General features: G+C 51.0%; 1 protein-coding gene across 1 annotated transcript; it reads right to left on the reverse strand.

The window, feature by feature from the left end:
* Window positions 1–8250: 8250 nt before the first annotated feature.
* On the reverse strand, window positions 8251–19870 carry KCNE1 (potassium voltage-gated channel subfamily E regulatory subunit 1). Its single transcript, XM_046002965.1, has 2 exons — window positions 19780–19870; window positions 8251–11227 (listed from the first exon to the last, which is right to left on the reverse strand). Exon 2 carries the CDS (start codon window positions 11174–11176, stop codon window positions 10784–10786), a length of 393 nt encoding a protein of 130 aa, XP_045858921.1. The 5' UTR covers window positions 11177–11227; window positions 19780–19870; the 3' UTR covers window positions 8251–10783.
* Window positions 19871–21531: the final 1661 nt, after the last annotated feature.

Raw genomic sequence — 21531 nt, forward strand, 5'->3', positions numbered from 1 at the left:
ACAAAGAAAAACGACAGTTGTCTCTTAAACATAGAAATGGGGCGCTTGGGTGGCTCAGTCTGTTAAGCATCTGACTTTTGATTTTTGGGTCAGGTTGTGTTCTCAGGATCATGACCTCAGGATGGTGAGATCAAGCCCCACGTTGGCTCCGCACTGGGTGTAGAGCCTGCTTAAGATTCTCTCTCTCCCTTGCTCTCTGCCCTTCCCCCACCAGCACCCTCCTACCCACTCTTGGTTTCAGCTCAGGTCATGACCTCAGGGTCCTAAGCTCAGGTTTCGCACTCAGGACAGTCTGCTCGTCCCTCTCACTCTGTTCCTCCCCCCACTCCGTCTCTCTCTCCCTTAAATAGATAAATAAAATCTTTAAAAAAAAAGGGGGGCAGCATGGAAATCCATTCATGGGATTCTATTGAAGCATTCAAAGGAATGAACTAAGATGTCCATGCACTAATGTGGAACAATCTTCAATATATCACTAAGTAGGAAAAAATTAGCATGGCGCAGATCGGTGAGTTGAATACCCTTGGTACACAAAAGCTGGCTATTCATGTATGTACGCAGACTATCTCTGAAAAGAGACCGAAGAATCCTTGCATGGCTTCTAAGCAGTATCCTTTTTAATGATTTACTTATCTATTTTTTTTTTTTACTGTGTGTCTCTTACCTATTAAAAAGACAAATCTATTATTTTTTAAGAGCCAAGAGTTTGCAATAAACATAATAGCTCTTTACAGGGGATCAGCCGTTTCCATGCCAGCATGTTTAAAATACTTGCTTTCAAACATTTTTTAATCCGATCCTCTAAAGCTCCATTTGCTTCCTCTTGTAGAAACCTTTCCCTGTGCAAGAGAACTAGCTTGCCTCACAGTAGAATCAAATGAAGTATGGAAACCATTCGTGCATGTTGCCCTGACATTAACCAAAAAAGCTCTTTGAAATTCAGTAATTCATCCTGCCTCGGATTCAGTGCCGCCAGTAATTACTGATCCAGTAATTCAGTGGCAGCTGCCCGGATGCTCACCCCACTAGACCTCCTCTCTCCCAGGGCCCCCCCCACCCCCCCCCCCCCCCACCCCGAAAGGCATAGACTTTGTGGCTCCGAGTTTCTTGCGGGGGGCCGGGCTCGGTGATAGCCGGGGATGGTCTGCCCCCGCGTGGCGAGCGGCTGCTATGACAACCAGAAGCCGCTCCTGATGTTTCGCTGGGCGTCCAGCCCAAGGGTTTTCAACGGAGGGCTCCAATAAAACCAGTCAGGTTTCTGGGCTGGAGCGGGTCGTGTTTTCTTAGCACAGTAGTCAGATAGGTGGACTTTAACACACACAGAAACACTCAGAAAAAGTTACGAAGTGCATTATTCTGGGCCTAGAGTCACTGATTTTTTTTTTTTTTTTTAAATTCCAAATTCTGGTATTCTATGCTTAACAGACAAAACTGCTATGAAGATCCGTGGGGCGTGTTCAGCAGGGATCAGCCTCAGTTTGACTTCAGAGAGCACTCACCGCGCCTCTCACCTTGACTCCTGAAGTTGCATGTTCCAGCCTGGGCATCCGCAGGGCCATATGTGGCCAAAGTTACCAAATTGGGCCACATAATAAAAATATTAAGGATGGTTCTAGAACAGGGGTCAGCACACTTTTTTTTTCTTTAAAGGGCCAGATAGTCGCTAATTTTGGATTTATGATCCATATAGTGTCTGTCACAAGGGCTCAACTCTGACCGTTGCACCAGTGCAGCCTTAGACAATGTGTAAATCACTGTGTAAATATTTCCATAAAAGTTTATTTATCAGAAGAGGTAGCAGGGGCACCTGGGTGGCTCAGTGGGTTAAAGCCTCTTCCTTCGGCTCAGGTCATGATCCCAGAGTCCTGGGATCGAGCCCCGCATAGGGCTCTCTGCTCCACAGGGAGTCTGCTTCCTCCTCTCTCTCTCTCTCGCTGCCTCTCTGCCTAGTTGTGATTTTTCTCAGTCAAATAAATAAAATATTTAAAAACAACAACAACAAAAAGAAGAGGTAGCAGGCCAGAGTGAGTTGCTCTGTGCGCCATCGTTGCCCAAACTCTAGTCTAGAATGTTCCTCCATGTCTTCAAAATCCAACGATACGTTACCGTGTTGGCAGCGTGATGTTTTGCGGTCCTCTGTCCCAGAATCGAGTGCGGTTCAGCAGTGGGACAAGTGACTGCTCTTTACTGAGTTAGCGTGTCCATTTGGAGTCTGTCCCAAGGTCAATATGTCCAGACATCTGGTGACTGAGGTAAAGGTATAACCTTTGTGAGTTGGGGAGAACGACGGCTGAATCCTTCAATGCTGACGTTGATCCTAACGTCTTTGACTCAAGAAGTCAGCTCCAAAACAGTAGTCATCACCTCTTCATCCTCATCTGGCTGCATCAAAACACATCTGCTTCCATTTCTCCCAAAGATCCTGGGACCCCATGTGCACAAAGAAAATACATCTTCTGCCTTGTTTCCTTCATGGCTCCGTTGACCTTAAAAATAAAACTCTACTCATTCTACCAGCAAAAGATGGGTTTATTCAAGAATAACAGAGAATTACAATGTCGGGCAAGTCAACTTCGGCAAAACCATAAGCAAGTCTGGAAAACGAGAGGTCTTTTATAGAGGAAAATGGGGTTGGGCGGCGATGTTGTAAACACAAAGTCCGTGGGGGAGAAACTGCAAGGTTGAAATGTAGTGGCTTCTCATTGGCTGGGCTGTGCTTATCTCTCATTGGCTGAGCCGTGACTGTCTCTTATTGGCTGGGCTGTTGCTGGGGCCAGAGAAAATCTTTCTTCCTGCTGTTGGGATAGTGACGTACAGACTTTGTGTTGAGAATGCCCACTGTGTGTCTTCCCTTTGGTTGGCTGTTGGCCATGAGTGTTATGGCATGTGAGTCCCCCTACCCACCTTCAGACTCCTTTTTAAATGAGGGTTCAGTTCCTTAGTTTTCCCAGGTGCATGTGGACCTCCCTCCTTCCCCTTGACTTGACCACATGAGGATGTCTTTCTTTTTCTCTTCCAGTGCAGGGCCAGCCCTTGAGTGCATGACGCAGCTGCTCCCCGAATTCACAAATTCTTGACTGGGTCGCATGCAGTGCTCCCAGCTCTTGGGGACCTCTTAGCTGAAACCTGTGGAGTTTTTCTTTTCTTTTTTTGCCCCAATATCAGAAAGGCCGCCCTATTTTATTTTATTTTATGTTACTAAAAGATTTATTGATTTAAGAGAGAGAGAGAGAGAGAGCATGGGCAACCAAACAGAGGGGGAGGGAGAGGGGAAGCAGACACCCCCACTGAGTGTGGAGCCTGACAGAGGGCTTGATCTTAGGACCCTGTCCCTGACTTGATCATGACCTGAGTGGAAATCAAGTGTCAGATGCTTAGCCTACTGAGCCCCTCAGGTGCCCCGGGAAAGGGCACTCCTTAAAGTAGAACAGGCAGGATCATCAACCCAGTGAGTGCCCCGATACAGCCTCGAAAGACAGCATCCAGCCTGTAAGCTCCCATGGGTGCGTTTACACTTCAGTACCAAACAGTCTTGCTTCCAAATCCCTGCTCAGGCAGGGGTGTAGGATTTACAGGGCAATGGGCTACACAGCATTAGCGGGGTAGTCAGACACCACCCCCCACACACCTTTTCCTGTCATCCTGTTTGCAGGCTGCCCCCTGCAGTTAGGATCTCTGGTTCCCCTTTTTGTCCCTTCTGTTTTCTCACATCCATTTCTTCGTATTTACATCGAATGCTTCACATTAATTTCCCTGTCAGAATAAATAGGCCTCTGTTTCCCTGAGCAGACCCTGACTGATAGCTATGGAGAAAGTGATAAGGCTCGTCTGCTACAGGATGGGAACTTGCTGGGGAAATGTCACTTGAGAAAAATCACAGCTGGGTTTAGAGTAGCAACTCTCCTTTGGTGAGAACAGGAAACACTGACCGAGGATTCCACACTCGCTCTGGGACAGGCACTTTCTAAACTCTTGGCCTAGAATCACGGTGGGGGATTGAATGGAATCCATGTGCAGCCAGAATCTCCAAATGGGCTCTCATTTAGAAATGGGGTCACTTCAGATGTAATTAAGGTGAGGCTATACAGGAGATCAGCCTCAATTAAGATGTGGTCTTCAATCCAAGGACTCGTGTCCTCGGAAGAAGAGGAAAAATACATAGTGGAGAAGGCCAAGTGAAGCCAGACGCAGAGACTGGAGGGAGGCAGCCACTAGCCAAGGAGTGCCTGGGGTCACCAGAGGCTGGAAGAGGCATGAAAGACCCCTCCTCCCTGCGAGCCTTCCGAGGACGTGCGTTCAGCCCTTGCTGGCTCCTAGATTTTAGATTTTTAGCTTCCAGAACTTTGAGAGAATAAATTTCTATCATTCCAAGTCACCAGTTTTGTGGTAATTTGTTACAGTAGCCTTAGAAAATTAATATCATCACTGAATTCTCACAGAAAAGCTATGTTTCAAAAGGAGCTTGGAACACTGGGTTCTTTCCTATGGATCTCCTGGGTTTTCCTGAAAGCTGGCACGTTGTCCTTTCTTCATGCTATTTTAAGGCCTTTTGCTGCTCAGTTACCGCAGAGCCACCTCCATCCTCTTGGCGGGGAGCCTTCCAGACCCACTGGTGGGGAGTGGGGCAGTGAACCCACCCAGCTCCCCTCCTGCACGCCCTCCCACCACATCGTAGCTTTGAAACTGAGTCCACACTCAGTGGCAGGTGTGGAAGGTACAAAGGCCATGAGAGTCAACAGCCCTACAGGCCCATTCTGTTCCTGATTGTGACTCTCGTGTGGCCCCTCCATGGCATGTGGTATCCCTTCTCCCTCTGGCTGTGAGTATAGGAAACCAATAGCCTGTTGTTGGTCTCATCTGTCCAGGGTTGGCTGTGACATGTTCTTGGTCCCCATAACACTGGGGCAGGAATGCCTCCCTCGATGCTGGGATGAGGAGGAGGCAGAGAACATCAGAGGCGCTCTGAGGTTGACCTTGTGGAGACCTTTCTCCACACAGAGCATAGGTGGTCACAGGCCTGAAACTGAAAGGGGCTTAGGTCTAAGTGAGAGACCATTTTCCAAAGCTGGAAAGGATGATAAAGTCTATCATTTCTGGGGGCACCTGGGTGGCTCAGTGGGTTAAGTCTCTGCTTTCGGCTCAGGTCATGATCTCAGAGTCCTGGGATTGAACCCTGCATCGGGCTCTCTGCTCAGCTGGGAGCCTGCTTCCCCCTCTCTCTCTGCCTGCCTCTCTGCCTACCTGTGACCTCTCTGTCAAATATATAAATAAAAAATTTTTAAAGAGTACCATTTCTGGAAATGGGGAAGGTGTGAACAGAGTCCAGCCCAAAGGAGGGGGTCCTAGTGACTTCCGCAGAATTCTGAGCCTGTAGGGCCCCTGCCCAGAGAAGCTACTTCCTGGGGACTGCTGCTCTCTTTCCAAGCTTGCATTTGTCTGTTTTATGATGGTGCCCACGGGAGCCCTGTCTCGCGGAATTTGACAAGTGAAAAGAAGTTTGGCCTCCCAAGAGTGTCTAAAGCCCACTTCGCCGGGCGTCAGGTGCACCGGGCTCCCGCGCCTTGAGAAATAGCCTCCACGTGACCGCCAGGGGGCAGCCGCGCCCACAGAGCCTTTCCGCGCGGAGACCCGCAGACAACACCCCGTATTTTTAGAAATCTCGATTCGGGGCTCCGGCTCTGCGGAGGTCAGGTAGACACACCAGTGCCTCCTCTCAATCTCCAGACGCCCTTTTTTCATATTTAGATTTCTCTGTATCCCGCCAGTCGGCTCACTTAAAGAATTTGCCACCCATTATCAATCCATTCGTAGCTTCCAGCACGTCTTTTGTCTGCAAGTCCTCGTAGCCTCGGTTATCTCTCTTCGTCTGATTTCGTGTTTACATCTCATTTGTGCCCGCAGAGACGTCATCCGCGGATGTGGCTTTAAGATAGCGTGTGGTCTCCAGCGAGCCACACGCACCAGCCATCCTGCTCCGCGCAGCCTTGCCTGGGAGTTTAAAGGTTATGGAACCCACAGGAATGTTCTCTGCCTGTCTGCGCATTGCTAGCTCTTGCTGTGACTGCTGTTGGATTGTGGCAGAGTCCTGAGGGGAGGCTGAAGTCCAGAGCCGGTGCCCAGGCAACCGTTCAAACCTTATTCTCATATTTTGTAGTTTGCCTTCCTTTTGGCTTGCTCTGCTCTTTTTATATATATATATATATATATATATATATATATATATATATGTATATATGTATATATATATATATATATGTATATATGTATATATACATATATATATGTATGCATATATAGATAGATGTATATGTGTGTGTGTGTGTGTGTATTTTATTCATTTATTTGAGAGAGAACATAAGCCAGAGGGAGAGGGACCAAGGGAGAGGGACAAGCAGACTCCATGTTGAGCACAAAGCCCCACGCAGGGCTCTACCCGGGAACCCCCAGGACATGACCTGAGCTGAAGGCAGGCATTTAATGGACTGAGCCACCCAGGCGCCCCATCTCTTTTTTTTTTTTTTTAAGGATTTTATTTATTTATTTGACAGATAGAGATCACAAGTAAGGAGAGAGGCAGGCAGAGAGAGAGAGAGGAGGAAGCAGGCTCCCCGCCAAGCAGAGAGCCCGATGCGGGGCTCAATCCCAGGACCCTGGGATCATGACCTGAGCGAAAGGCAGAGGCTTCAACCCACTGAGCCACCCAGGCGCCCCCCCACCTCTTTTTTTAATGGCTTGGACAATATACTGGGATACGTTATATCTTTCTAAGCAGATCTCTGGGTATACGGAGGAGGTGGTATTAGGATCCTTTTTGAGTGTAAATTGTCTGATGTTACTAAATGATATCCTGTAAAAAATGTTCAGGTTTACTTAGCGTATGCGAAAGAATAAAATCAGTAAATTCACAGCCCTCCCCTCCCCTGCAGTGTTCACTAAGTCTTGGCTCCTGTGGTGGCTAAGGGCGATTACCCATCCCACCTCAAGGCTTCTAGGAGCCCTTGACCTGTTAAAGCAGCTGGGGGAGAGCAGAGGGCTGGGGACCAAAGACAGGGAAGCTTCGCTCCTGCGAGCTCTGTCCTTTAAGCAACCAATGACCTTGGGTGTGTCCTCGAACCTCCTGGAGGTCTAGTTAACCTTCTTGGAGCTAACTCTTCAAGGGCCAGTGTCCACTGACTGGCACACAGCCCGTCTACACCAGAGAAACTCTGAAGCTCACTTGCCCAGCCAGGCTGGGTGGATCCAGGAGACATGGAGGTGGAAATGGCATTTCCTCATCTGGCTAATTTATGGTCGTCCCCGCTCAGCTCTCAGTCTCCTAAGAGACTCCGAAGTCTGTTTTGTCTGCATGTACAATGGGCCCACCTCTCCAGGGTGGACCCTCACAACTTGTCCCAAGAGTCTGAGGAGCAGAATCGGCATAAGGTATGTGGCTGGAACGTAGGGTTTGGTGGCCAGGGGACCACACTCTGGGGACTGCTGCCAGTGAATTGGCCTGGTGGCCCTGCGAGGCAGTCGGCTTGCCGGATGTGCATACCCCTCCCCCATGCTGCTCCATAGCAAGTGTGACCTGGGGTTGGGGCAGCTCTTCAGTCCCTTCAAAGCTGAGGCCGTAAATCAGTGGTCTCTGGGTAGAATTCAACTCAAGGTCATGCTTTGTTTGGCCTGCATATTTTTCTTTTCTTTTCTTTTTTTTAAAAAGATTTTATTTATTTATCTGACAGAGAGAGACACACAGAGAGAGGAAACAAAGCAGGCGGAGTGGGAGAGGGAGAAGCAGGCTTCCCACTGAGCAGGGAGCTTGATGGGGGGGGGGGGGTGTGGACCTGGGATCATGACCTGAGCCGAAGGCAGATGCTTAACCACTGAGCCACCCAGGTGCCCTGGCTTGCATATTTTTCTAAAAAACAGAATTAGGTGGCAACATTTAAGAGATTTCAAATAAATATCTAGATTTCCAGCTTCTCTTAAAACCCCCGGGGTCCATTAAGGCTGTGCCTGAGTTCCCAGATGTTTGGCTTTGCTCCCTACGCTCTCTGTCTGCAGACATCAGGGCCTGACTGGAGAGTTTAACTACCCATGGGCAATCTTATTTCCTAATTCCTGAGCCCCTGGGACTGCCTCACCGGAGCCTTCAAGCGCCCACCTCCACTTCTAAACGTGTCCTAATGATCTGAAGAGAACACACACCACAGATTGTAATGAAAGACTTTAATTTTTAAAAAGAACTTAACTCCTCCAAGGTATGTTGCCCTATCCAGGGAACACATAGAACATTGCATACAAAGTATTAAGATCCCGTTTAATATTTTTTAAGATTTTATTTATTTATTTGATAGAGAGTGAGAGCATGAGAAGGGGGAGGGTCAGAGGGAGAAGCAGACTCCCTGCCGAGCAGGGAGCTCAATGCGGGACTCCATCCCAGGACTCCAGGATCACGACCTGAGCTGAAGGCAGTTGCTTAACCAACTGAGCCACCCAAAAGCCCAGAGATTCTGTGTCTGAAGAGCTCAGGACAATACCTGGACATGCCAAGTGCTCTGGGCATATTCAACCAAATTGTAACGCATGGTCACAGGTATCCGAAAATGTGTGATTGAGGGGTGCTGAGGGAAAGGTGCTGAATACCCGGTCCCTTGAGGACCGGGAGGACCGCAGCTCGTAGGACCTCCTTCTGCTTTAGAAGTCCCAAGAGTCCCAATGGGGGGAAGTGCCAGCTGCTGGGCCTGGGGTCCCAGCCACCGTGCCTGCTCTGACTCACATCACGGGTCACATGTGCTCGGGGTTCCCCTCCAAACCTGAGCTCCAGGTCCACCTGCCTGCCCGTGGGCAACGTGTGCGTGTTGGAAGCAGATAGCTTATGCAGGGTCCATGAGGGGCAAGCAAGCGTGAGACGGTTTCCAGCAGCCCTTGATCCCCCGAGATGCTGGGCAAAATGTGTCCATATGCATTTTTTGGGTCCTGGGGATCGTAGATTTATTACATTTTCAAAGGATTCTGACCCCAAGAAGCACTCATCATGGGGACTATAGTCGTCCAGGCCAGAGCTCTGCCCCAGAGATGTTGTCTGCGATTCTCGAAGGTCAGGGGACGCTAAGGGGGTTTTCTTCCACTGCCCCAAGCAATGGCCCCAGCACCACAGGCCTCCCCCCTAGTTCTTTCCCCCCTCTCTCATCTGAGAGGGATGATTCCCAGAGAATCTTCTGTCTGATGAGGAGGAGAGTGGCCAAGACAACTGCTGTCTCTGGGGGAGGGGGCAGAGCGGGGGCAGGACACTGCCTGAGTCGCCTGTGGTCGTTCCAACAGAACCCAAATCAAACAGGACACACTCCTCATCTCATAGTTCTGGAGACCCCAAGTCCGAAACCATGGTGTGGCAGGGCCACGTCCCTGTGCAGCCTGTAGGGGGAGCCTCTCCTTGCCTCTCCCAGTCTGGAGGTGGCGGGCAGTCCTTGGCCATCCTTGGCTCACAGAGGGCGCACTCCAGTCTCCACCTGTCTTCACGAGGGTTCTCCCCATGTGTCCATGACCTGATTTCCCACATCTTATAGGAGCATCGGTCATAAATGAATGTGGGCCTACCCCAGGGGCCTCATTTTCATCTGATGGCATCTGCAAAAGCCCTCTTCCCAAGTACGGTCACATTCATAGGGACCAAGGTTAGGACTTGAACATGTTTTCTCGGGGGGGGGACACAGTTCAACCACGATGGGCACATCGTCTCGAAAGGCCCTGTCCCCTTTTGCCATGTGTTACCACTTACCCAGACCCACTCTTTCTCTGGGGTTTTGGGGAGGCAGGTGCACCCCTCTCTCCCCTGGGTACCCATTCTGAAGTGGAAATTTTTTCTCCGGCATCTCAGTCCTGTGGGAAGTGAATTATTTTGAGATTAACACGTGTGAGTAGGAAGTGTCTCTTTGTGTATTTCTGTGTGCGCGTGTGTGCCTCTGTGGGTATGCATGTGGGTGTGAAAGTGTGTGTGTTTGGAGGGGGTATGTGTGAACGGTTGGAGGGGGTATGTGTGAAGGGTTGATGTGGGGGAGGGGCAGGAGGGAGGGAGGAAGAGGAGGCCAGAGCCACTGTAGTGAGGGCGTTAGTGACAAGGGCAGAGTGGTATTGTCCTGTGACTAGGGCAGGGGGTAAGCTTGTGACAAATCCGGGAGTACTATGCGTCTGGTCTCAGTCCCATGAAATAAGATACTAGTTAGGAGACTGACTCTGTTATTCTGACAGGAACCAAAATAACAGGGGTCCAAGGAAGGTCAGAGTTAGTTTCTTTCCCATGATGCCTGAGCCGCTGGGTGAGCAGGAAGGCAGGGCGACCCTGTCCCACGACGTTGCCCAGACTCTCGCTGCTCTGCCATCCCTGAGGATGCTGTCCTTTTCCAGAGTCACAGCTGGCTCACTACCGCATCCCCGTCCCAGCCACTGGGAAGGGGGGACAAAGGGAAGTGGAGGACGCCTCCTGTCCTTCTCAAGAATCCCACTTCTATGGGCCCAAACATCATTAGGTGACCTTGCTAGGACCCTGGAAGGGAGTCTGGGAAATAGAGCTCTTCTTCTCAGAGGCCGTGATCTCAGGACTGCTGCTAAATCCAACAAGGCAGGGACAGACACTGAGGAGCAGCTGGCAGTCCCCAGAGAAGGAATGGGATTGCAGAGAAACAGTGTTATGAAGCTCACTAACCCCTCACCCCTTACGCGCTACCACAAAGGGCACAGCAGGCACGGGATGAGAAAAACCAGATCGCCCGGTGGCCTCGTCGGGCTTTAACCAACCGTGGGATCACGACAGAGGCTTTATCTCGGGGAGGTGCATGCGGGGCCTCTCCACCGCCAGCTGGTTTTCGATGACGTAACAGGCCTTGCAGCTCTCCAGGACGCGAGCCTGGAAGTACGCCTTGTCCTTCTCCTGCCAGGAGTCCGACTCGATGTACACGTTGAACGGGTCGTGGGAGTGCTCCAGCTTCTTGGAGCGGATGTAGCTCAGCATGATGCCCAGGGTGAAGAAGCCGAAGAAGCCCAGCACCATGAGGATGTAGAGCGCGGCCAGCTGGCCGTCCTCGCTGCGCGGCGACCTGCGCGCCAGGCCCGACACGTTGCCGCCCGGCGCCACCGTCCCCAGCTGCCACAGCGCTGTCAGGAAGGGCGTCAGCGCCGTGGTGTTGGACGGAACCATCCCGGGCCTCTAGTTTCCACGGCGGGGGCTCGAGCTTGTTGAGAAAACGTTCTGAAAGAGAAGTGCAACCTGAAATCCGAAACGCTGTCGTGGCCCGGACCCCACAGGCATTTTGTGCATTTTGTGCGCATTTTGTGACCTCTCCGGGAGGGGTCGCCCAGGCATACACCAGAGCTCCCCGCAGGTGCCCAGTTGAATCTGCACAGAGCCACCCCCCCCCCCCCCGCTCTCTCTTTTTTTCTTTTTTTAAAAAGATTTTATTTATTTATTTGACAGAGAAAGAGTACAAGCAGGAAGAGAGGCTGGAGGGCGGGGCGGGGGGCCGGCAGGCTCCTCCCTGAGCAGAGAGCCCGATGTGGGGCTCCATCCCAGGACCCTGGGATCATGACCTGAGCGGAAGGCAGAGGCTTAACCCACTGAGCCACCCAGGCGCCACAATTTCCTTATTTCCACTCACCGCTCCCACCGCCTACCTCCACAGGCGAGCCCCAGAATGAGCTCCTCTAATATATACCCTGGGTTGTGCGTTGTGTGTGTGTGTTTTTAAAAGATTTTATTTATTTGTTTGACAGAGATCACAAGTAGACAGAGATGCAGGCAGAGAGAGAGAAAGGGAAGCCGGCTCCCTGTTGAGCAGAGAGCCCAATGTGGGGCTCCATCCCAGGACCCTGAGACCATGACCTGAGCTGAAGGCAGAGGCTTTAACCCACTGAGCCACCCAAGCACCCCTGTGCGTGTATGTTTTACTTCATGTGCTATGGACTGAATTTAGTCCCCCAGTTCACATCTGGAAACCCTAAGCCCCAGTGGACTGCACCTGGAGATGAGGTCTTCAGGAGCTAAGTCAGGTTACAGGAGGCCGGACAGGTGAGGCCCTAACCTGCTAGGACCATGGTCTTCTACTAAGAGAGGGAAATCTCTCTCTCCTACACGAGGACCCTATGAGAAGGCAACCACTTGCAAGCCAGGAGGCGAGTTCTCGCCAGGAACCAAACCTTCTGGAACCTTGATCTTAGACTTACAGCTCCCAAACTGTGAGAAAACAGACGTCTGGTGTGTAAGCCCCCAGGCTGTGGGATTGGGTCATAGTGGCCTGAGCTAGGATGGGTAAGTGGTACAGGGTTACATACCTGCCTCTCCTTCCTTTTCCTCCTTCCACTGTGGCTTTTTGGCCTTTGTGGGCTTTTTGGGCCCCTCGAAGGGGCCAGAGTGTTCGAGCTTGTGCTGTGTTGGTCCCCTCTCTGCCCCCCTGCCCTCTGCTGAGTGGCTCTCACGGACCATGCAGAGAGGGACAGTATCCCCATCACTTCAATCTGGATGTCACCATCACTGAAAACCCAGAGAACAGGCCTGGGAACTGTGAGAGCTTCTGTTTCCAAGAAGCTCTGGAATTCTGTCAGGGGGTTCATGAGTCACTGATAAGCTCAGCAGGTTTTATTCATATCTTTGAGAACATGCTGGCCTCTATCCCGCGCCCCCCCCCCTCCGCCCCCTAGGCCCTGCTGGGAGACAAAATACCCAGAGCCAACCTGATGAGGCCTCCCTTGAAACTGGACCCACACGGGGCTATGGAGGGCTGACCAGATTCCCAGGCCTCACCCATTTCTCAGGGCTCTCAAAGCCGTTGCATGTAACATTCACAGGAGGCACCTTGGGGTGGCTGTTGAAACTAAGGGTGACGGTTTGGGACCATAGTTTCTGGTCATGGAAAGAGAAATTCCGATGTGCATGGTTGGGCAGGGTGTGAGGGGTGGTACGGGGCTCAGCCCCTCCCAGCTAGGGTGGGGGCTGTGACATCACGCATTGTCTCGCTAGGACAGATGTCCATCTAGAGCTATTTCTTAGGATTGGCTTAATTTTGCAACCTCTGAACCCAGCCCTGGGGGGAGATGCTTGGTACCTGCCCTAGGCCCCTCTCCCTCTACCCATCCCTGGATGTCGGTGCACCCCAGAAATCCTGTTGGCCCTTTCTTCTCACTCTGCCCTCTCCCTGGGTGGTTGCACTTGCCGTTCAGGTTCCCCCACATGGCCATGACCCCAGGGGCCCTTCTGAGTGCCAGAACTGGGTGCGCCAGGACCTGCCGAGGACTCATGTACTTTCAGCCATACCCCAGGCCCTTCCACCTCAGCCATACCCCTCCTGCCACGCACCTCAGTGAGCAGAGGGGCTGTGTACCCCTCACCCACCCCAAAACCTGTCAACCCCACTGCAAATACCAATAGGTCGGTCCTCGGCTCAAAGGTCCTTCTAGGTTCCGCCCTACCTTTAGGGTGAAACACCCCATTTTCGGCATGGATATGGGGCCAAATGTGAGGACCCCGGCCTCCCCCTCTTACTTGACTATTGTCACTTGCCCAGATGCTATGCTCCAGCCTGGCTGGCTGCTTGCCCAGCCCTGTACACATCACCCCCCACTTTCCACATCTCCAGCAGAGGCAGCCCCTCCTTCCTGGCCCACGGAACCTAGTCATGCTTTTGAGTCCAGCTCAGCCTTCACTGATATGTGGGGCTGGCTTAGCACCAGCAAGCATGCCCACAGAGGCCGTCCCGCACCCTGGGCCCTGCAGCTTCCCTAGCCCGGCCATCGGCACGCAGCAGCTCAGGAGCTGTCCGTGAACTCCTTAACACCTCCTGATGGTGTAACGCCTGATTCTTCACAACCCGAGTATCTAATGAACAGATGCTCCCACTGTCTCCCTCTGAGAGCCCAGACTCAGGGAGCAGAAGTGGAGGAGGAGAAAGAGACCCATTGTTGGAATCACACCTCCACTCCAGGTTTGGATTCTGGCCTTCCTGCTTTCCAGCTACATGACTCTGGTCGCGTTCCTTAGGCCTGTTCAGTCTTTTTTCCCTTTGGAAATGGGGAGAAACATCACTGACATCTGGAGCTGTTGGATCACTGACCCAGCATACAGAGAGAGCGACGTGACATAGGACACATGATGGTGCCCACTTAGGGTCCCAAGGGTGAGTGCATTGGTTTTTCCAGCTTTTTAAGAAATATCAGCCAGGACACCTGGGTGGCTCAGTCGATTAAGTATCTGACTCTTGGCTTTGGCTCAGGTTATGATCTCAGGGTCGTGGGATCGAGCCCTTTGTTTTCTCCCCACACCTCCTTCTGCTTGTGTGTACGCTTTCTCTCTCTCTCTCTCAATGAATAAATAAAATCTTTGTGGAAAAAAGGGGGGGTCATTAAGTCATTAAGCATCTGCCTTCAGCTCAGGATATGATCTCAGGGTCCTGGAATTGAGTCCAACGTCGGGCTCCCTGCTCAGCTGGGAGTCGCTTCTCCCTCTCCCTCTGCCTGCTGCTCCGCCTGCTTGTGCGCGCGCGCTCTCTCTCTCTCTCTCAAATAAACAAATAAAATCTCAAAAGAAAAAAATAGAATGATGGCAGACAACCTCCAGAGGGTAATTGCTTTAGAACCAACAGTGCCACACAGTAAGTGAATTTAACAGTAACTTCTGCAACTAATTCATATGCGTGGGATCCCGGAGAAGACCTGTTACTTAAAATGAAATGGACTTTCCTATGGCCGAGGAAGCAACCAGAAACATCTGCGCTAAAAACCTGGCAGGCCAACCATCCTCAGTCTTGCTTTAAGGTAGTGGTGCTCAAATTTTGGACGCTTTAAATGCCTGCCTGCCTGCCTTCCTTCCTTCTTTCCAAGATTTGTTTATTTATTTTAGGTGGGGGAAGGAGCAGAGGGAGAGGGAGAGAGTGTCTTAAGTGCAGAGCCTGAGTGCAGAGCCCAACAACGTGCAGCTCGATCTCACGACTCTGAGATCAGGACCTGACCTGAAACCAAGAGTCGGTTGCTTACCCGACTGTGCCACCCAGGCACCCCGGCACACTTCAGAATCACCTTCTAAAAATGCAGAGTGTTGGGCTCCACTCCCAGAGTTTCTGATCTAGAATGGCTGGTGTGGAGCCTGAGAACTTACATTCCAACAAATTCACAGGTGCTTCTGAAGCTGCTGGCCTGGGGACCCCCACCTGGTGACCTATGGGAATCACCTGGAGAGCTTTAAGAGAAGTACTGATGGTTAGATTCCCCCCTCCAAAGACTGTGAGGTCCTTGCTCTGGGTTCCTTTCTGGCATAAAGCATCCCACGTGATCCTGATTTGTAGCTAAGGCTGAGACCCACTGGGCTATGGAACCTTAGGAAACTGACCAATCTTTCATGCTGCAAGGTGCCAGGAAGAATTTGATAAGAGAAATGATTTCATAAAGTACTTTTCGAAACCTCATTTGTTTTTTAGATTTTTGTTTTTGGTCTTCTACGTCCCCGATATAATCCAAAGAGGAGACACAGGGAGAAATTCTCAAGTCTTCACCATAAGTCCAACTGCTTCCCACCTAACTCACGCGGGCACCTGAAATGATACAGCTTCCGCCAGACCTGAAAAGTCAGGTTCATTAACTGCCTTTCAAGTAATGACTGAATTTTTAAAGAAAAAAAATCTCCTTCTTACTTTACACTTAATTCATTGTATTGCTTTTGCGAAATGCCCTCAGTGCCCCCAAGGCCTGCCTGCTGGGTCATGTGGTGTTCTGGGTAATGAGTCTCAAAATGTGTTTGGCAATGCCCTCTTAATAATCAGCATGGTGTAAACGAACTCAATCTGCATGTCAGCTGGAGGTTTATGTCCCATTCTCCAAGTTCACTTCCATTATAATGCCAACGCACTGCCCAATGGCCACTGTTTCAGACCACTGGACTCACAGGGATTTGAAGAGCACAAAGCCAGCAATTTTAACTTACAAGAAACTGGGCTCCACAGAGTTCAGCTGACCTGCCCAAGGTCATGCCTCTTATCAGAAATACATCTCAAATGTAATCTTGTAGCCATGAACTCACATTTTATTAGTACGGAATAAGGACTTCTCAGGACTCTCTGTGCAGAAAGGAGATGGATTCTGGAATTAAGGTCAAGGGAACTTGAGGACCTGGCCATTTATATCAGGTAAAACCAGGTCTACCCAAATGAGGACTGGCTTGGGACCCAAAGACGCCATCAGAAGACCCCCTTCCCTACTTTTTGTAGCTTGCACAGTGACAATGGGGCTGCAGGGGCAAGCAGCAGGAACCGGGGAGGTCCAACTCTAAACACAACCTGTTTTACGCCCCGCCCGTGCTGAACATTCTCAAACTGACCTTAGTAGGTCTAGGAAGAGGGGGCTTCTAGAAGCGTCTGCTTTGACGTGGGTTTGAGACTCCATGTGCAGAACAGATACTGCCCCTAACCAAGGTTAGTACAATTTTCTTTTTTTTCTCCGAAGCTCACACATACCAACTGGGTCTCCAGCACCCTGGGATTCTGGAAGGCCCCCAGCTGCACCCAGAGGGAAAGAGGGCCGTGAGGGATGTCACTTGGTGCTGGCACGCATTACCCCGTTTGCGTTTCTCTCACGTGTTCCAGCTCCGTGCCTTGTCAGCACTGATAACAGCCTGGAAGCTTTTAGAATAGATTCCCCAGCCCTGTCACCTTGCCTTCTTTCTCAAGCATTTACTGAGCAACGAAGGTTTCTGTGGGCTGAAACCATCCATCCATACTTCTGCTGAGAGTGTTAGATGCGGGGGTTGGGGGGGTCCGATTCGGGGCTAGGAGATCTGAGTTCAGGCCTCCGCTGGGCCTCAGTTTACTTATCTTAGTAAACAGGCGAAACATTCCTATCATCTTTTTTTTTTTTTAACATTTTTTTTGTTTATTTGACAGAGAGACAGTGAGAGAGGAAACACAAGCAAGGAGAGTAGGAGAGGAAGAAGCAGGCTTCCTGCTGTGCAGGGAGCCCAAGGTGGGGCTCGATCTCAGGACCCTGGAATCATGACGTCAGCTGAAGGCAGATGCCTAACTGACTGAGCCACCCAGGCGCCCCACATTCCTATCATCTTAACAGCATTCTTTAAGCATTTCCTCAAAGAGCAGCCAGTCCTGACATCATCATGAGGCTTTACTTGCTTGAGGAAGCAGAATTAGGGCAAAACCAATTATGGAGTAGCCTAATTTGGGTAAATATGATCTTATTGTGTCAAGAATTCTGCAAGCATATTTTCCCTGGAAGCCACTGTCAATTATTTTCATCTTTATCTCAACAAATTCTGGAGACATATTTACCTCCAAGCAGATAAAAAGCCAACAGGGGCCCCCAGACCCTTCCAGGGTGTGAAGGATGGGAATGTGACCCAGCGAGTTGGTGAGGGGGACCAAACTCAGTATGGGAAAAAGGACACGCATTTTGGCATGGAGAACGGACGGGAGGATTCCCGTACTCCGGAGGGCAGCTGAAGTCACACAGAAAGAGGGCAAGTAGACAATCACCTTCGGCAACTTAAATAAATTTGAGGAACCTCAGTTTTCTTATCCAAAAACTGAGCATAATGGACTCTCCCCTGATTATACCACAGGGTTCTGTGAGGCACGGAATAAGCCCATGACTTCGCTACCTCTAAATTCTGTTGCTCTCTCTGCAAGAGGGGCGTGACCGCCATATTTGCTTGTCAAAATTCGACTGGTCCTCCAAACGCCTAGTCCTATGCCAGCCTGGGTGCAAATGCCTCTCTCCCCCTTTGATCACCTGGTGCCTTGACTGTCCTGCCCATATTCCAATTTGTATCCCAGTGATTTGTGGACTTGTCTGGGCATTTCCATCCAGAAGCTCAGGAAGGTCAGAGACTGTCTTGCTCACCTTGTCCCCACTCCAGCATGCAGAACCATTCTATAAGAGATTGCTGAATTAAATGGGGAGGCAAAGTATTTGATTCAACACAAATGCAATGTGATTACTGAGTGCAAATAACAAATGAAGTATAACACACTCTTGAAAGAAACTGGTGGGTAGCCAAAGAAAACTTCTTTCAATATAGTTTGGTTTTATATAATAAAATGTAAACTATTTTAATTTATATTTATGTATTTTATTAGTATTATTTATTTTGAATATTAAAATTGATATTATTGTTATTATTATTAAGATTTTATTTATTTATTTGACAGAGACAGACACAGTGAAAGAGGGAACACAAGCAGGGGGAGTGGGAGAGGGAGAAGCAGGCTTCCCTCTGAGCAGGAAGCCCCATGTGGGGCTCAATTCCAGGACCCTGGGATCATGACTTGAGCAGAAGGCAGATGCTTAATGACTGAGCCACCTAGGCATTCCTAAAATTGGTATTATTAACATAGTTACATAGTATCCACAACCTACTTTCTTCCTAAAAAGGTGTAAGGTGGTCAGTACTCGTTGATAGTATGGCTGAATTTTTATCCCTTCTCCACTCCTGATAACCCCTATCCTGTTTTTTCTTTCCTTTTTCCATATTACTTAAACTATGCTAATATAATGTTTTTCTTATTCATTATGTCCATTGCTTATTGTTTATCTTCTCCACGGAAACTCAAGCTTTTGTGTGCCTGTGTTCTTCCGCACGCATCTCAAGGTCTGGAGGAGCATCCGGCATATGGTGGGGCGCGATAAATATTCATGGCATGCAGGCCTGCATGGATGAATGCATGAATGAGTAAATGTCCCATTCAACTACCAGAAAGCCCCAACCACCAGCTCTACCGCCAGAGACCTAAGATGACAAGACTGAGTCCTCTGATGTCTTTACAGCGCACTTTATTTTCAAAACAATCCAATTTCTAAGAACCAGTCCAAAGCCAGACCTCCAGGGATAGTCTTAAAAGGGAGAACGCCTTCCTCACAACCATCCCTCGCTGGCCTCTGCTGGGTTTATGAAACAGATCACAGAAAGCAGGTTTGGGCCCCCTCCTTAGCCATCCATAGATCAGAGTCAAGATGCTTTCTGGCAAGTCACCGCATATGAATTTAAACAGCTGTGCGATCCCAGCAAAGCTCCCCACCACCGGGATGGTAAAGGACAGCACTGGTTACTGATCAGGACTTTCGTTAGTGGAACTAGAAGCTCCTTCTTAAACCTAAATAGGGACTCAAAATAAACAGTTCACATACAGCAGTTTGAAAAATCCGGGGCGGCTGGGGTGGAGAGGGGAGACAATGTAACAGGTGATACAGATCCTGAACATACACATGGCTGCTACTCGGTCAAGTTTCTTCCAGAAGTTCCCCAGTCACTACAGTCAAGAGCAGATACCATCAATGTACTCCACGTCCCATACCTTTTCCCCAGGGAGATGCCAAGGTCCAAGAACCTTCCTGGTCAAGAAATTTAAAAGTTCCCTTTGAGGCCGGATGTATCCGCAGGTACGCCTGAGCTGGATGGTGGTCTTCGAAACCGAGAGCGGACTGAGATAGCGGGCAATTTTAGGTTTTGGGGGGCACTTTGAGGTAGTTCCCAAAGTTTCTACAAGAATGTCTGAGGTTTCATTAAAATGGGGAAATGTGGTTGTTCTTTGGTGGTGAGACCGTTCCTGACGCGTGCGCCTCTAAGTGAAGCCCGGCCGAGAGAAGGGAGGCGCGGGCCGAATCCTCAGTCCCGTCCGGTCTCCCTGGGCGGGGAGGTCGCGGCACCTCCGGCCCCAGGGGCTGAGACCCGGTCCCTGGAGCCCCCATCAGAGTGGCCCGACTGGGGCGCCGGCGCGCGGGGCGCGGAGCCGGGAGGCGCGAGCGTGCACTTACCGGGTCCGGGTCGCCGAAGTGGCCGGGTGCGCAGGGGGTCCGCCGGGCCGCACAGGACACCGATGGCCGAGCCCGAGGCGGCACGCTCCCCGGCGGGTGGCGGCGCAGGCAGGCGGGCGGGCGGGGCCTCCCGGAGCCCGCGGGCGCCCCGCCCCGTCCCCGCGCAGCCCGGCGGAGCCCCAGCCCTCCAACCCACCCCAGACCAGCCCCCGCCCACCCGGCCCTCGGCTGCCCAGCAGAGCGCCCCGGATCGTGCCGGGTAGGCTCAGGGTCGGCAGAAAGTCCCTATTACTACAATTTCCAGACAGACAGACCTTCCTGTGGGAGTTTGCAGTGGGCAGGCTAGAAGCAAGAGAAAGGCATTCCGGGAGACCCCCACCCGCGGTCAAAAGCCAGGACAAACGTCCCTTCCAACAGCTCCCAACAATAACTCAAAGACGCTCACAACCCCAGCAGACTCCTGTTAGCTGCATCCCTCGTCTCAGCTGTGTCCACGCAACCATGCGCCCGAATATGCAGTGTGGGGGTGGGGGGCGTCCAGCTCTGAGCTGGAAGTGCAGCTGGGCACGGGACAGGTGCGGTCCCCGAGTCGCTGGGGCTACCCACGCCTTGGTCGGGGCACTCCAGAGTCCTTGGGGGCGGAGGGACCGGCCACGAGGGGCAAACTGCACAAGGGCCTGAGTGACCTGCCAACCAATTTCACAGCCGCTGCCCACAATCGTGGGGTGGGGGGTGGGGGGCGAGGCTGGGCCCCGGGGCCATTTCCAAATGACAGGCCCGCGGAAGCTCTGGGGAATGAGGTCCAGGCTCACGCTCTGCAGGCGGGGAGCAGAGGAAGAAGGTTCCTGACCTAGAGCCTGAAGGTACTCCCTCGGCTTGGTCTTCCCCCTTCACTCTCCTTCTTGGGTCTTGGGCTGGGCGCTCTCCTGGGGAGCAAGTCCTCAGAGGGGTCCATCGCATGCGACGTTCCAGGGCTCAACTCAGCCGGCAAAGGTCGAGTTGGCACCTCGCTGCTTCATGGGTACCGGTACAAACCCACCCCAGACACCTGGGAAAGTCTAAAGTGCCCTTGGCCTGGATGCGTTAGTTGTACTCTGCGAAGTCTGTTAGGCGGGGAGGGTCTGTAACTTAGAGAAGCTTTATGCATAAACCGTTCTTTGTAGATTTTCTTGCAATAACTAGAATCTGAGTGCTCAAAAAAAAAAAGTGGTTCACCAGGGTACCTCCTATAGACTAAAAAAGCACACCACGGTGTCGATATTGTTTGCAATAGCTCTGTGTTTTTTAATATTTAGGGGAAGAAAATATGCACACTTTATCTGGAAATTCTCTCGGGCATGCTGTATGGAGGTGGTCTCTTTTTGCCCATCTTTCCACAAAAGACTCCACGCTGGGGGGAAATGGACAGTGGATTGAAGCAAAGATTTTGTTCTGTCAAATTTGTGTGCAGCCCTTTCAGGGCGAGCCTGCAGGCCAGGTGACCGTGTGGGGCGGGCCCACACCAGCTGTGAGATTACTGTGTCCCCTGGCGGGGGAACGGGGCCTGTCCACCTGTCACCGGTCACCCAGCGTGTATGGCAGCGTTTGCGAAAGGTATGACATACGTGAGTGGTGGCTTAATTCTCTTCCTGGTTCTCTCCATCCCGCAGATGACGGGTTATTTCATTACGATGATACCGTTTTTGCCATTTATTTGTAATGATAAGACATGATTACAGCCAAGAAAGACTGTATTTTCTCTCTTTTTTAAAA

The sequence above is a fragment of the Meles meles genome, chromosome 4, assembly GCF_922984935.1.
Source record: "Meles meles chromosome 4, mMelMel3.1 paternal haplotype, whole genome shotgun sequence".
In the NCBI taxonomy this organism is placed as follows: Eukaryota; Metazoa; Chordata; class Mammalia; order Carnivora; family Mustelidae; genus Meles; species Meles meles.